The sequence below is a fragment of the Hyaena hyaena genome, unplaced genomic scaffold (genome assembly GCF_003009895.1).
Source record: "Hyaena hyaena isolate Hyena2069 unplaced genomic scaffold, ASM300989v1 scaffold_183, whole genome shotgun sequence".
Taxonomy (NCBI): Eukaryota; Metazoa; Chordata; class Mammalia; order Carnivora; family Hyaenidae; genus Hyaena; species Hyaena hyaena.
The window spans coordinates 1,548,696-1,565,876 of NW_024080815.1; the positions used below are offsets into that span (position 1 = coordinate 1,548,696).

The following is a 17,181-nucleotide window of genomic DNA, read 5'->3' on the forward strand; positions in this document are numbered from 1 at the left end:
TATTACAAACACCTCCTACTTAAAAAGTTTATGCAGACTAATAATTTAGAGACAAATCTTTTACCTTATCTTGTCCAACTCCCTCATTTAAAAGAAGATAAAAAAGAAAGACCAAGAAAGTGAAGCAACTAAGGTAAAGTTAAACCACTGACTTTTCTGATTCCCCAACCATTTCCTTTCATCAGACCAGCGACTATGTGAACTGGGTTATCAAACAGCCACAACCATTTAACGTAACTACCAGTTTTCCCTATGTAAATTATAAACTCCTCAGGAACAGGTACTTTTTTACCTTCTCTCTCTCCTATCAGTACCTAGCAAATATAATAGCTGCATAAAGTATGCGTTTTATATCAGGCTTAATAAAAATCCTCAAGGGCATGAAAAGATGCTGTACACCATTAGTCATTACAGAAATGCAAATTAAACCACAAAGATATCACTACACACTTACTAGAATGGTTTTAAAAAATAGCAAAAAAAAACCCTAAACAAACAACCCCCCCCCCCCTCCGCCACCTGCTCCCTGACACTGCTAAGTAACAACAAGGAAGGATGTAGAGCAACTAAGATGCTCATACATTGCTGATCCGAATGTAAAACAGTACAGTCATGTCGGGAAAGAGTCTGGCAGCATCATACAAAGTTAAACATGTTACTTACCACTCAAAACACTGTATGCAAATACTTGTAGCAGCTTTATTCAGAATCACCAAAAACTAGAAACTCAAATGTCCATTAGCTGGTGAATGGATGTTCCCATGGTTCATGAGTTTAATCCCCACATAGGGCTCTGCACTGACAGTGTGAAGCCTGCTTGGGATTCTCTCTCTCTCTCTCTCTCTCTCTCTGTTTCTCTGTCTCTCTCTTTCTCTCTCTCTCTCCCCCTCCCTCTCAAAATAAATAAACTAAAAGAAAAAAAGGTTTCATTCAAACTCTTCCACTAGATGAGACCTTAAGTTAAGTTACTGAGCTTGTATGGCCTTTGTGTTTTCTAATCTAAAAATGAAGGGGCTATAATACCTAACTACTACATTCTTTCTAGTATTAAATCATATTACTGAACTGTAGAAACATTTTTTTGTGTCTATTTCTTTCTGTGTCTAGTCTGTGTCTGTATGTGTGCCATGTTAATGGTAAATAACATAATAGTAAACAAATACTACAACACATGTAAATTTAAAATGTTAAAATTAAAGCAATAATATTTCTCAAATGTCTTTTAATAAAAGACTTCATTGTTGGGTATCTAATTTTTCACCAATTCTCTTTCATTACCACAAAGTACTATAAATAAACTTAATGTAACAAATTACACAATTTCACATAAACTTAAAATTAAAGGCAATAAAATTAAAACACCTTATCATGATCTCATGATTCGTGAGATCAAGCCCCACACTGGGCTCTTAGCTGACAGCACAGAGGCTGTTTGGGATTCTCTCCTCCCCTTCCCTCTACCCTTCCCCCATACTCCCTCGTGCTCTCAAAATAAATAAATGAACTTAAAAAACTTAAAACACCTAAACACATAAAAGGGAAGACATTTTACATCAATAAAGTGGAATAAATGTATATAAATTAAGTTTATTTATATTTAGTAAAGCAATACTTATCTTTTCAGGGATGAGTCAAACAAAAATTCTGCTTTTTAATGCAACCTACAACTGGGGCTATAATCAAGAGCTCCTTGTGGTTAAATATTAAAGTCTTAATTTTATTTGGAACGTTGGGGATTTACTTGGGAAGATTTCATTAATCCTCTAATTAAAAACATTCCTTGTGGTGCTCTCAGTCGTGCGGCTGCTACCATGACAGTCACCATGAGAGTCATTATTCTCCAGCACCAGTGCCACCTCTAGTTTGCTGAGCTTCAGCCAATAGGAAAGGGGAGTAAACACTGGAGTTCTCTATACCAGCATCTCTCCCAAGTCTAATGCCTGCAAACAGATCAGTGCTAAAGCACTCAGGAAGCAACCAACTACAAAAGTCACTCACAAGAATGTGTCTTATGTGAAGAAACCACATCGTTATAAGCCTTGTACTGTCAGTAAAAATCAGAAGTACACTGAACTTCTCACATGCAAACTTCCCTTCCAGCATCAAGTGTGAGAAACTGTTCAGGACATCAAAACAGATCCATACTGCCAGAGTGCAGCTCCTAGCACTTTTCTGAAGGCAAATGAAACCTATCTATTTAGCATATTTGAAGACACCTACCTGTGTATTACATAAAAATGTAACAATTATGCCAAAAGATATTCTCCCAGCACAACTCAGATGTGGGAACAGCACTTAGGATGTATTATGATGGGAAATACTGCATTCTTAAAAAACAAAAAAGTACCTAGTTAAATGACTGCAAATGAAAAAACAAAAACAAAAGAATAAGGTATTAGCAAATTCCTCTTTATTTTCATTTGTTTGTAGATTTTTAATACTAATGCAGGGACAGAATACATTCACACAAGTAAAAAATGTTTCAGTGAACAAGTTTCAGGAATTAAACTGTCTAACAATTATAAACAAACCTGTTAACTTTTTGGGAACAATTTTTTCCTGCCACCTAATGAGTACACAATAAAAAATCTAAACTCCTGATAGGCATACCGAGCCTTCAGCATTTTAAGACACAACTTTCCAGAACCATCTTCTCCTACTGAACCCCAGACAACCTATGCATCTACACTAAACTTTTTCTCACTTCCATAAAATGCATTACAAACTTTGGTGCTTTAAACCCTATTCCTTCTAACTAAATTAACTGGGCTAGCATCTAGAACTAGGTCAGTTTCCTTATTTATCTTTGAATCTGACTCCTAGTAGCTACTAACTCAGTGCTTAACTGAATGAATACATTCTGCATAAATCTACACAAAGAAAAAGGATATTTATGGTTAAGTAAAAATAGCTAAGTATCACTTGAAGCAAGAAAGGTATTTATAACCAGACTACAATGCTTTGATTATACTAGAAAATTTCACTTAAGTCATAAATGAGGTAGGTTCATGGTCTTTCTTAATCTAAACCTATAATCTTAACAAAGGTACTAGATTCACTGTATAAAGATTTAAATTCCAAACTTTTTCTTAATTATGTCACTTATGTTTCTTAATTATGCCCTTAATTTTTCTCTACTGGAAAGTCACTGGATTTACAGAATACAAGCTGTTTTGCTGATATTTGAAAGACTGCAAGTCTCACAGTCAACTACACAGGATCAAATCTAGAGCACAAGCATACAATTGACAGAACAGTCTCTTCCATCCATGTCAACTGGTACTACTCTAGAGTTACAGAAAATCAGAATTATCAAACACATAAAGTTCTTTCAGAAGCCAATTATTCTTTTCTTTTAATGTTCATTATTTATTTTGAAAGAGGGAAAGAGCATGAGCAGGGGAGGGGCAGAGAGAAAAGGAGAATGAGAATCCCAAGCAGACTCCCGCTGCCAGCACAGAGCTCGATGTGGGGCTCACACTCACGAACCATGGGATCATGACCTGAGCCGAAATCAAGAGTTGGATGCTTAAGCCACTGAGCTACCCAGGCACCCCAGAAAAAAAAACTATTCTTAACGTGGATCCTGCTTTAAAATAACATTTCACACTAAATCTTACAAAGCACTATTTGTTAATCTAAGGTTTCCTAACAAATATCTACACATACTAAACTCATTTCTGTCAGAACCTCGTTAGACTCAAAAATTTATTTTTAGTATTTGTACTGCATTACGTGTTCCAGTTCTCAAAACAGTAAGAATAGCAATATGTTTATGTCAGCAATATTTCAGGATATTAAAAAACCTGTTAAATCAAATAATCAATTAAGATTTGTACAAACATAGAAAGATATTTAGCTGACAGGTCATAATCAGAACTGTAACTATAATGACTAGCACATTTAATAACTAAAATACAACTTCATTTAATCAATAACTATTTATTGGACAACAATAAATGTGCTGGCCCCTAGAAAGAATATAGGATGAAGGCAATAACATAAAGAAGGTATTAACAGTAATGATAGCTACTGAACATTTATAGAGTGCTTATTATATGCAAGACACTTTACATGTATTAACTCGTCATGTTCCCAACAACCCTAGGAGGTAGTCACTCATATTCTCATTTAACTAAGGTACCAAGAGGTTAAGTAACTTGCCCAAGGTCACAAAGCTTAGTATTTAAACCTGGGCACTCTGGCTCTCATGTCCTGACTTAGAAGAGTTTCTAATCTAATAAAGGTATTAACAGAGTAACATGTAACTTATAATAAAGGGGTAAAGTTTTTCAAATGCCAAAAGATACAGTACAATGCGTTTCAGGGTTAGGGAAATGCAATCAGGTTAAAAGAGGAGAATCAGGAATGGTTTCTTGTAGGAAGGAAGAGGGGCTAGATTTTGCTAGAAGGATAAAATTTTATTTATTTAATTTTTTTTAATGTTTTATTTATTTCTAGGAGAGAGAGAGAGAGAGAGACAGTGTGAGCAGGAGAGGGTCAGAGAGAGAAGGAGTCACAGACTCTGAAACAGGCTCCAGGCTCTGAGCTGGCAGTCAGCACAGAGCCCAACGCGGGGCTCGAACCCATGAACAGCGAGATCATGACCTAAGCAAAAGTTGGACGCTTAACCGACTAAGCCACCCAGGCGCCCCTAGAAGGATAAAATTTTAAAAGCATGTTTTTAAAAAAACATCAAAATTCAAGACATATATCTCAGTAATTTTCATAAAAACAGTAATCTCTCAACCGTGGACTCTAGCAACAGTTCTATGTAAATTAAAATATTCGTATCCATGGCTACTTTATGTATGCATGGTTCAGTTTGGTTCTATTAAACAAAAGAATATAGCAGTTATTATTGCTTCCCCACCTAGAGATAAAGTAAAAGGGAAGTATGCAGTAAGACAGAAAGGAGACTTCTGTTTACCTATACTACACTTATATCCACCCCTTCTTCCACTACACAAATAACAAATAATGCTCAGGAGAAAGGTGTGCTCTTTAAGAATCCTGATATGGAGGATTACATCATTTTTGCTAATCATTTGCCATCACTGCCAGTCACAATCATTTTGCCTCAAATACTGTACAATGGAGAATGTTTGTACAAAATTAGGTTTTAAGCAAAGAGTATGTGGACAAAACACTTTAAAATCTGTGTAACAAACCTCATCAAAAAAAAAAAAAAAAAAAAAAACGGGGTGCCTGGGTGACTCAGTCAGTTAAGTGTCTGATTTCAGTTCAGGTCATGATCTCATGGTTTGTGGTTCAAGCTCCACATCAGGCTCTGTGCTAACAGCTTAGAGTCTAGAGCGTGTTTTGAATTCTGTGTCTCTCTCTCTGTCCCTCCTTCACTCACACTCTCTCTCTCAAAATAAATTAACATTTTTTTAAAAAATGAATCAATTTTAAAAGTAGATGTCTTCTGGAAACTTAATTAATAATAAATATTTAAGTATACATTTAATGCTATGTTTTTCACAGCCACCTATTTTCAATAGAATTTTTTCTTTCCAAGTTGGGTTACCATGGTACTCTAGTACCCTGGAAATATACTGATCCTCTCCCTTCCATTGCAGCAAAAAATTACAGTACCTCAATACTAAGATACAAAAAGTTTATGTGACTAATCAAAAAAAAAAAAAGAGAAAATCCTAAGAAAGTACTTAAATAGTTTTCATGTAAAATCAAAGTTCACCCATTTAAAACTCCCTAGAAACCAAATGATAAAAAAAAGTACTTCATACTATTCACTCTGGGCAAGGGCACAGAACTGAAACATTAAAGCATAACTAAGAACAGCAACTAATGTAATCAAATGTGGCTAAAACAAAAGCGGCCTGGGGTAGAAGATAAAACCATTAAATTAGGAATTTCTGGTTAAAGAGGATAGACTGACTGCATATAAGCATTTAGCTCTGCAGCTTCCCAAGATATTGCTAAAACAACAGTAAAGAAATTTTTAAAGAGCATAAACCTGTAAAAAATCAGAAACATGTTTTTTGAAACCGGAAAGCAGATCAAATGGTAATGACTATTACATCTGAAGAGGCTGAATTCTACATTAGCTTAGAAGAAAACCAGACACCTGGCTAATATCATATTTACATTTATACCAAAAGACCCCCTAGACTCCCAGAAGAAGTGACTGTTTCCAGGATTGGGGCAGAGAGAATATACCTGAGCTGAAGCTCATGGTGCCAGAAAGTAAGTAACGTGCTCAAAAAGCAAGGATGAACACATAGATGCCAACCAGAAAGGTGTTTCCTGGCCAAGACTGGAACAGCTTAAAAAACAAAGCAAATAATAATATTGGTTTATAACTGAAAGAATAAAATATATATCCAGAAGTCTATATTGATACAAATATATAAGTAAATATATGGAGAATAAGGGATAACTCTTCTTCACAGAAGAATTCCAGAGAATAAACAGAAATAAAGAAGAAAATAGAAAATCGCTATTAGAATGCACCAGTAATAAGATCCATAGATGGATGGTAAAAATTAGTGGCCAGAAGTCCAAGCAGAAACAAGACAACTGCATAGTCCCAAAGTATTTAATAATTACTAAGGAGGAAAATAGTAACTTTACAGTGGAGAAACCACCATACCCAAGTGAACAAGGTTAACCCATCACTAGCAGTATATCACATTACCCCAGACCTTCTGTATGATGTACTGAGGATACATCACATCTCTAATATCCCTCTCTTTAATTCCTAACTCATGAGAGGTCATAAATCATGAGAAAATGTCAGACAAACCCAAATTAAGGGCCATTATACAAAATAACTGTTCAAAAGTGTCAAGGTCAATGAAAGAGAAGGAAAGGGTAAGGATTGCCACAGATAAAAGGAAACTAAGGAGACAAGACAAATGAATGCAGCATAGGATGCTGAATTTGGATACTGGAACAAAAAAAGACCATTAGTGGGGAATCTCGTAAAATCTGGTTAATTTCTTACTTTTGGTAAATGTTTACAGTTATATAAGATGTTAACATGAGGAGAAGCTCAATGAAATATGAGAATTCTCCATTCTTTTTCCAACTCTTCTACAAAAAAAAAAAAAATTTTAAGGGAAATGGGTAGGGGGGACCCTAAAGGCAGAGAAGGGGGCAGTTTCAGACACCGTGGGAATAAGGGTTGGGTCCAAACTAAAAGAATAGGTTGACGTTTAAGAGGGGTCTGAGAACCCCCAGGCCCCACTTCCACTCCTTGACCCTCCCTGGCAAAAGGCTAAATGAGCTCTGAGAGCATGAAACAGGGTACCTCTGCGCTAGAAGATGCCAGGTTCAAATGAATGTAAGGAATGGCATACTGAAAGCTGGAGAACAAATGAAAATGTATTTACATTCTTAATGATTTTCCTACTTCGCTCTCAAGCTTGTTCTCTCCAGGCTTAAGATCAGAAATTTTTCTGGGAAATCAGTCCAGCACAAGAGAAAAGATGTGTCATTGCAAAATTATTCAACCATATACCTCTACAGGGGAAACCAAAATCACCCACTTGTAGAACTTTTTAAGGCACCTCTTTTAAGGGGTGACTTGGAAAGAACACCAGTCATATGAAAGACAAAGGCCAAGCAAATAAACACAAAAAGGAAATCTGGAGTGAAGGGGAAATATACAGAGAAGAAAACTATACTAATTTCCTAACAGAGATAAGAGAAGTATTGCATCCACAAGTCAGAAACGGAATATTTAAATTTTTTTCAGGAAAAAAGAGAGTGCTTGGAAATTATAAATATGGCAGAAATAAAACCTTAGTAGAAGAACTGTAAGATAAAAATTGAGAAAAACTTCCCAGAAAGCAGGGGGAAAAGAAATGGAAAACAGATGGAAAAAAATGATGAACACAGACAAGGAAATTAGAGAAAGCAGTCAGTAGGCCCAACAACTAAACAACAGGAGCTCAAGAGAGAGAACAGAAAAAACTAAGAGGGGAAATGAAAAAATATATATTTAAGGAAATTTCCCAGAACTGATGAAATACATTTCTGAACGAATAAGACTACCCTGAACTCAACAGACATGGATTATAAAAGACCTATACATATTCTTGCACATAATACAAGAATTCCAGGACCCTAGGGAAAAACATTCTCTAAGCTTCCAGGAAGGAAAAAAAAGTTTCAAAATAGTGGGAAAGAATCTTCTAGGCATCTGATGCCTCAACAGCAATGCTGAAAAAAAAAAACAGTGGAGCAATGTTTGCAAAATTCTGAGAGAAAATTATTTCTAACCAAGAATTCTCTGCCCAGCCAAACTATCTGTAAAGCAAGAGGAAAGAAACATTTTCAGACATGTGAGGTCTGGAAAAAATTATATCTCATCCAGAGAACTAAAAGTGCTCTTCCAAAATGAGAAAACAAAGAAAGAAGACATCAGATACAGAACCAGGAGCCCCAACACAAGACTAAGATGATAGTAAAGGTGAATCTACGACAACAGCTGCAATTCAAGAGAATGTAAATAAAAAATCAGTAGGTTTGAACATAGTAAGAGGAGACTTACACACTTGCGAGAGAGTTTGGACTAAATCACAGCTTCTCAACAGTGTCACTACTGACACTTTGGGCCACATAACTCTTTGTCGAGGATGTCCTGGGCAGTGCATTATGGTGTTTGGCATCACAGCTGGCTTCCACTACTAGCTATCAGTAGCACACTCCCTGCCCTCCTGCCACCCACCCAACACTGCCAAATATCCACTGGGTTGCCCCCTGTTGAGAACCCCTTGGCTAAATTAAGTACACAGAAAACTAAACAAAAGCAAATTAAAAAAAAAAAAATTAACTCTGGGAAAAGAAGATGTACAAGAAAGGAAAATAAATAATCACAGTAAGCTACTAGGCTCAGCTATGAACAGCTTATAGTCACACTGCTACAAACTTTGAGTACATTACCAAACTACTTGCAATATGACAATACTGGGAAGATTAAGCAGGACTGAGACATGTGTCTCTGAGTGGCTGGGGATAGCAGTAAACTGTATCTTCCACCGTAAGAAGTCAGTAGATAAGGCCTTCAACTGAAAAATCAAGAAGGAACACTACAAGCATGCTATTTTGAGATATGGAGATAAACAAAAAAATGAGTTGAAAGTGGTTGTCTTTGAAGAGCCTGAAATAAAAGGGAAGGGAGGATTCGCAAAGGACTATGTTTTGTCAATAATCTTGCAGAACTATTAAACTCTTTTCAATATGTGCATGTACAACTTTGATAAAAATTAAACTTAAAAAAAAATCATCTGAAGCTGGATTGTGAAGTTACTTTCACTGGTGAAGGCCATGAATGCTGACTTAGAACCAAACAACTTTACAACTTTGAGCAAGGTCCTCAACCTCTTTAAGCCTTACCTTCTTCATCTATAAGATACTGAAAAGTAATAGCGGCCTTGGAGGGCAATTACATAGGAATTAAATAAGGTAACGTATGTAAACTGTTTAGCATAGTGTTGGGCACACAGTTTATAAACAGTACCTATTATTCAACTGGCAATCAAAGGGTAGTAACTATAAACTTTTAAAGTAAGTAAATCATAAACACACCTGTTTTAGAAACTAACTCTGACAGTTGTGGAGAGGATGGCTTAGGAAAGAGAAGAGCCTATACAGGTCAGAGAGCATTCAGCAGGAATACATTTGAATGAGAAAACGGAGGCAGAGCCACAAAGTGAAAAGTAAGGATACAAGAGATATTTTCCAAGTGATGAACTAATTTAAATGAGAAAAAGGAAAAAGGAATCAAAAAAATCTCCCAACTTAAGCAAATACATAGATGCTTACAACACTAACTGAACACAACAGGAAAGAATTATATTGAGAGGAGAACATGAGGAAAGAGAGAGAGAAATGATCTTGATAGTGCCTGCATTTAATTTGTGGGTTATAAGAGTACAATCAACTAGAGATAGAGTATGCAGGTGGAAATCTGAATCTAGAAGAAGAGAGGTCAGGACTGGAGACAGAAATGGGTATATTACAATCAAAGGCTGAAGCCATGCAAGTGGATTAGATTACTCTGCAACATAAATACAAAGCAAGAAGAGAGATAAAAGATAAAAACCATCAGCATAAAAAACAACAATATAACATAATAACAATAATTCGCTCAAAAACTACAATTAGACCATCTAAATTTTTTTAGTAATATACATGCCCAGTGTTGAAATATGTAAAGAAAATCTAACTACAGCTCAATAATCCAGTATCCAAGAACAATAATTATTACTATTTTAGAGTATTCCTTCTAATCTTTCAATGTGCACAACCTTAAGTTGTCCATTTTTTCCTTGACAAATTTGGAATCACATACAACTGCATTCAGCTTTTTTGCTTTTCAAGTGAGCATTTCCAATAGTATCTGAAATATTAATGATTTTTATTAAACACTCCAATTTATGTAAACCACAGATGAGTTTTACATGACATAATTACCATACTGCCTCTTACTGGTAAAGGAGAGTCAATATTCCAAATATTTTTTTTAAGGCTAATTTTTAAAGAATGATTAAAACCAAGAAAAATCACTGGAGCATAATTTAATTTATGTAATTTAATTAGGAAACATAAAAGTAAAAGAATATTCATATGACATGGACCATAATAAAAATTGATGGATTTTATTAAAAACCAGTTAATAGAGGGGCACTTGAGTGGCTCAGTCAGTTAAGTGTCCAACTCTTTGTTTCAGCTCAAGTCATCATCTCATGGTTTGTGAGTTCGAGCCCAGCACTGGGTTCTGTGCTGACAGTGCAGAACCTGTTTGGGATTCTTTCTCTCTCTCCCTCTCTTTCCCTCTTTCTCTTCTCCTTCTGTGTGTTCACCCTCTCTCTGTCTCTCTCTCTCAAAAATAAATAAATAAACTTAAAAGAAAAACAGATAACAGAGATAAAAAAAAATAAGTTGTTTTAATGTTTTGAGAGTTCTCGGGGCTCCTGAGTGGTTCAGTAAGTTAAGCGTCCGACTTTGGCTCAAGTCATGATCTCACTGCTCATGGGTTCAAGCTCGGCATCTAGTGCTAAGAGCTCGCAGGTCAGAGCCTGGAGCATGCTTCAGATTCTGTCTCTCTCTCGGTCCCTCCCCTGCTCAAGCTCTATCTCGCTCTCTCTCGCTCTCTCTCTCTCTCTCTCAAAAATAAATAAAAACATTTTAAAAAATTTTTAAAAATAAGGTTTTGGGAGTTTTCAATATCAATGGTCTTCATATAATTGTGAGGTCATTGTGAAGCTCAAAGGAGTTAATATATGCAAAGCACACATAACAGTATAAGACATACAATAAATGCTTAAGAAATATTGGTCATTACCAATTAGTTCCATGTAGAAGCAATATTTACTGCAGGGAAAAGAGGCAGGAAGAAATGCACTGAGATATGAAACTAAATACTCTTTTTTCTTTCATTTTTCCATCTTCTCTACATTTATACACTCTGGACATCACTTAAGTACTATGGTTAAACCATTAATAAACATGTACCTTATCCTTAATTATACTATAAGACACTTGGGGGAAGAAAGAATCTCTCCTATTTCCTCTAAACATTCCTTACATGTCAGAGTACAGTAATATGCACAAGGAGGATTCAATAAATATTAGTGTCACAAATCCTTAGAAAAAAGCGAGAGTAATAAAAACAACAAAGCAATAAATAAAAATTAGTATGACAGTAAAACCAAGAGATCTGAAAGCCAATATTAATACAATTCAAAGACATAGAATAGAATGAGAAAGTGAGGTGAGAAGCTTTATTGTTAACCACAAAGAAGAGACCACACTCTCTTTCTCTTCTCTAGGTACAACAATTTAGGAGGAATACTAAAACACTGGACTGTGTCTAAAAGAGCAACTGAGAAACAGTTAAAGAACTGAGGACACTCACTGCAGAACAGAGAGGAATAGCCTTCCTACTCCCCTCTCACATCTTCAACAATGAGAAAAAGCTATCCTATGGGAAATGATTTAGGATTTCTCTGTTATCCAAAGGCAATTATCAAAAAATGGCAGGTATGGAAGTCTAGATTTCTCTCAACTCAAAAACCTGAAGTAACAGATCTTTTCTAAGGCAAAGATGTTATCGGAGATTAGTCATTGAAAGCGTTCAAGCAAAGGTTAGAAAACAGCTTGCCAACAGCTCTGCAGAAAACATCCAAGTAGGAGATAATTGGTTAGAATTCTAGGTTTCTTTACAACACTGTCACTATGTCAATGAGTATTACTGCATATACGCTCCAGAAACATTACTGACCTAAACCTATAACGCATACAAAAACAAAAAACTGAGAAACACACACAAAGTTCTCTGTTGCCAATACATTCATAACAAGTAATATATAAAATGTATATTACAGTTTGAGACCATAATAGATGTCACCAAGCCCTATTTATTAGTTGCCAAATGAATTCTAAGTCATATGTAAAGGTCTTCTAAGGAGGAGAAATCACTAAGGTTAAAATGGTCATAAAAAGATTTTTAGAGTAAATGAGCTATGGGTAATTAAGGTAAAATGTATATGAAAATTCTGAACAAAGAACTAGCAAAGAGGGGATAGTACAGATAGAAGTAAAAAGCAAGTTACAGAGAAACCCATTTGGCTGCATTAAAAACTTGTTTCATGGGAGAAGAGATAAGCTGAAAAGGAAGATTGTGGCCAGAATCAACTGTACTGGGCCTTGAATACCAAGCTAAGTAATTTCAAATTTATCCTGTAGACAGCAACTACAGCAACTACTCAACTTTGCTCTAGCCACAGACAACAGTAAATAAACGGCATGGCTGTCTTCCAATAAAATTTTATTTATAAATACTAAATTTGAATTTCATATATTTGCATGTGTCACAAATTATTCTATTTATATTATACAGTAACAGTCATACAAAAACAGGCTACGGGCTGGATTTGGCCCATGGGGTTTACCAATACCTGTACTACAAGCTGCCTTCTTTGGAGTTTTCTAAGATACATTTGTCCTTGAGCTTCAGGGATGAGAATAATAAATTATTCATTCAACAACTACACACATGCATGAATGCACACACCCAATGAAGATCTAAATCTAGTAGAGGTAAAAGGTTCCACCTACAAAGGTCCAAAAACAAAGCAAAACAAACAAAAAACAACAAAACCCTCTAGATTGTTGATAATAAGCCATTAGAACTAAAGCAATTTTTAATTTTGCAATTTATTTTCACACAGTAAATGTACTTAGTTACACACTACTCTTCCAGACCCTCCAGGTTACATGGGGGGATCTATAAACTAGAATATAATCAAAGAATAGTAAAGGGATGTGAGTTCTAGTCCCTACCCTATCATTTACTCATGAGATCCTGAACAAGTCACTTTCAATCCTCTGGCCCTAATCTCCTCATCTCTAAAGTGAAGGGATGCAAGTTACTAGATGATCACTATACTCTCCCTCAGCTTTAGCACTGTATAATTCTAGTCCTACTACAAACACCAGACGGGAGATGACAAAGACAGAAGTGATCATTAAGGACACAGAAAAGGCAGTGACTAAATGAGCAGGCAGATAAGACAAACAAGGTAGGAAAAAAGACCAAAAAAGTACAATATCACCAAAAGCAAAGGCAACAGAAAACCTAAGGAAGAGAAGTAAGTAAGAAGAATTCAGGAAGAGTATGGCCAACAAAAAAGAACTAGGTAGCTAGCTCAAAAAGGCAAGAACTTCAAGCGACAGTTTTAAGACTTCAGACTACTGTGCAAGCTTCCAGGAATCATGAGAAGAGCCATGGAAAAAGAACAGCCTGAAGATGAATCTAGAGGATGGGGGTTGGGGGAAAGGCATATGTTCCAAAAAATAGAGGAGAAGAAGAAAAAAGTTGGCAATGTGCTTGAAGCTTCAGGTGAGCGAGTCAGTCTTAAAGGAGAGGGAATTAAAATCCAAACTCTGGTGAAAGCAGCATTACAGTATCAGTTTTTACACAACTGATATTTTCCTGAGAAGCTATATATCCATATCATGGTTTTTTTTATATAGCAATTAGCGAAATAAATATGATGTTGCATTTTCTTAAGGATTCACCTATATTGTATTTCTCTAATGGTCAAAAAAATTAAGGGGCGCCTGGGTGTTCAGTCGGTTAAGCATCCGACTTTGGCTCAAGTCATGATCTCACGGTTCATGGGTTCGAGCCCCGCGTCGGGCTCTGTGCTGACAGCTAGCTCAGAGCCTGGAGCCTGCTTCAGATTCTGTGTCTCCCTCTCTCTCTGACCCTCCCCCGCTCACGAAGTCTCTCTCTCAGAAATAAATAAAAAACATTTAAAAAAATTTTTTTAATTAAGAACTTTGGTTTTTGTAAGAATGAAAACCAGCAGTATGCAGCTCTAAAAAAAATGCATGTTGTATCTTTCTTATAGCAACTATCACTTCCATCTTCACATATGAGTTACTTAGGTAATAAAGTACCTCTGCCCTAAATGAAGCTCAAGGAACATTACCAGTGTTCTCCTCTTAGTAGCTTTGAAAGCTCCCATGGCAAGAATTCTGATTAATTTATCTGCTTATCCACTTTGCACAGAGTTGGTGACGGTCGGATGAAAAATACTGACACATGATAACTGAGTTTTTAAAAAACTGTCCTTGCAAAACAATATCATCTGATAAAGTTAGAAAAATATTTTATCATAGATAAATAACTCTAATACCACTTTTGCAGTGTCAGAGCTTGCTTAAGTAGCAACAGATCGCTACAAAACAACTAAAAAAGCAAAACTAATTAAGAATTTTTAATGAACATCATTTATCAAAATTCTACACAGCTCATTTCAACGGGACACTGCCTCTCTATTTAAGGTATATGAGAAATAAAAATCCAAAGCATTAGCCCGATGATCAACCAGTTAAAAATACACATTTGGATACGCTGAAGATATTTATAAAGCCAACAGAGATACTATTAATATGTTGAAATTCACTGGCCAGTGCTGGATTCTACCATTAATCTTCTACTACTATTCAAGAGAAGCCAAGGAGTCAAGGCTTCTCATATCACTTGCTTTTAAGAATTCAAGAAGTCACCCAAACCAGCATACACAACCCAACTACAAAAAGTAGTTCAGCTCTCCATATGGTAATGTTTAGCTATCTCTTACCTTTATGTGAAAGTCACGTTAACTTTTTTCAACGATCTTCAATAGGCCCTCATTTAGGCAGGCCACAACCGTATTTACCGAGTAACAGGAGTTCAAAAAAGTCCTAACAGTTAACTCTGCCCTCCCACAGATCTCAAGTTGGGTGTAGATTTCACAAGCCCTGAAAGCTACACACTGCCACTGTCAAAACCAGAAGAAGCACCGTCACCCTGTCGTGCCCATTAGCAACTGTTACAGAATTTTTTCTTTGAAATTATCCTGGCTCAACATGTTAAATAAGAACCTAAAAGGCCACTTTCTCCCCTAAAGCTGGACCAGATTCCTTCCAGTCCGCTCCTTTATTCGTCCAGCCCGACAAACGCGAGACAGGAGGTCTCGACTCCCCCGACCCCCTAGATCCAGTCAGGGCTCCCAACTGCTCGCCGCACCCACCGTACGGCCCCCACCGCACAACTCCTCCTCCCCTCACCGCCAGGCCCGCACAGGAGCTGGGCCCGCAGCCGACCCCTCGCCCGGGCCTGCGCTGCGTCGAGCGGACGCAGGCCTCGGGCCTAGCCTCCTCCGCTGGCCCCTCACCTCTTTCGGGACCAGTTGGTTCTCCTCGCCGGGCACCATGGCTCAGACTCCGGCCGCTCCTCTCTGCCCTGCCGGGGGAGGGGGCAGGGTGGTGGCGGCTCTCTTAACTCAGGAGAGGATGGCAGCGCCAGTCATGCTCGCCACCGTCTGCGTTCCGGCAACCGCGGAGGCCTCCGCCTGGGCCTCAGACACCAGCGCGCAGACACCGACCCACGGCTGCTCCGCCGCTGCCGCTGCCGCCGCCGCCGCCGCCGTCGCCGCCTTCGTCGTCGGCCCCTCCCCCAGCCCGCTGCAATCAATGGAAAAATGGCGGCGGCCGCTCTCGCGAGAATTCAGACCGTCGGGCTCCCAGCCCGGCGCCAAGCGTCCAAGGTGCCGAGGCAGCTGTCGCTCGCGTTTAATTACCTCAGCTCTTACTCAGCCCCGGGATGTACAAAATTGATTCAGCGGCCCCGCAAACGTCTTTCGTGGGAGGGATTCTGGACCGTCCATCTCGGGACTCCCTCTGCCGGCAGGGAAAGGGCCAGGCCTCAGAATCCTCCATGCCTTTTTGGGCTCTTCGGACCCGCTGCCCACCAGGGAGAGTCGTGCTGAAAGCTCCTTCCCTGACCCTACCGCCACCCAATACTGCTCTCCCTTCCCGTTAGAAAAGCGCCTGAACTCCAGCCCCTCTTCACATAGCCCTGGCCTCTCTCTGGAAGAGAAGGCGTCACTGGCGGGCTCTCGGCCTCCGCCCTCAGGCACGGCCCCAGCCTGAAGGAACTGCGTTTTCTTTTTCGCTTCTCCCTACCCTCCTGATGGCCCCGGCTCGAGGGACCTCAAGGCCATCTCCTGCGAGGGGAGGGGAGGCGGCACCCCTCGTCTCAGAGAAACGGTGTCACTCTCCACGCACCTCCCCCACCCCCTCTCCGACACACACCCTCCATTAGAGCGACACTCTCCTGCCCTCTTTGTAGGAACTTCCTTCTCCCAACAGGTTCAAGTCTGGGACTGAGATCGCTTCTGAGTAGGGCTGCAGTTTGAACATACCATCTCCTTTAAGAATGTTTCCAAAGTACTTAAATCTCTGTCAGCACTGTGCTCTGTTTTATACTAAACAACTTGTACAACAGTTATTTTTCCAAGTTATCACTCATTAAACCTTACTTTAGGAAGACTTCTGTGGGTTCAGAGATTGTACACCATGCTGAGATAATATAATTCTGCCATATTTCTAACACCCACAGTATTAACTATCTGTACTTGTGTTCTCCAAACTTTTAAAAAAAATTTTTTTTTAACTTTACTTATTTTTGAGAAAGAGACAGAGTGTGAGCGGGGGAGGGGCAGAGAGAGGAGACAGAATCCAGAACAGGCTCCAGGCTCTGAGCTGTCAGCACAGGGCCAGATGTGGGGCTTGAACCCACCAACTTTGTGAGACCATGACCTGAGATGAAATCAAAGGCATAAGAGATTGAGCCACCCAGGCGCTCCTCTCTAA

General features: G+C 38.3%; 1 protein-coding gene across 4 annotated transcripts in view; it reads right to left on the minus strand.

The window, feature by feature from the left end:
• Positions 1-16,788, minus strand: part of USP47 (ubiquitin specific peptidase 47) — a 114,157-nt gene extending 97,369 nt beyond the window's left edge. For 2 of the 4 annotated variants that reach the window (XM_039240911.1, XM_039240909.1), the window contains exon 1: positions 15,702-16,788. In XM_039240911.1, the coding sequence (XP_039096842.1) occupies positions 15,702-15,740 (39 nt within the window). In that variant the 5' untranslated portion in view covers positions 15,741-16,788. The remainder of the gene's footprint in view (positions 1-15,701) is intronic. The other 2 variants (XM_039240912.1, XM_039240910.1) reach the window with 1 other exon arrangement.
• Between the last annotated feature and the right edge of the window lie 393 nt (positions 16,789-17,181).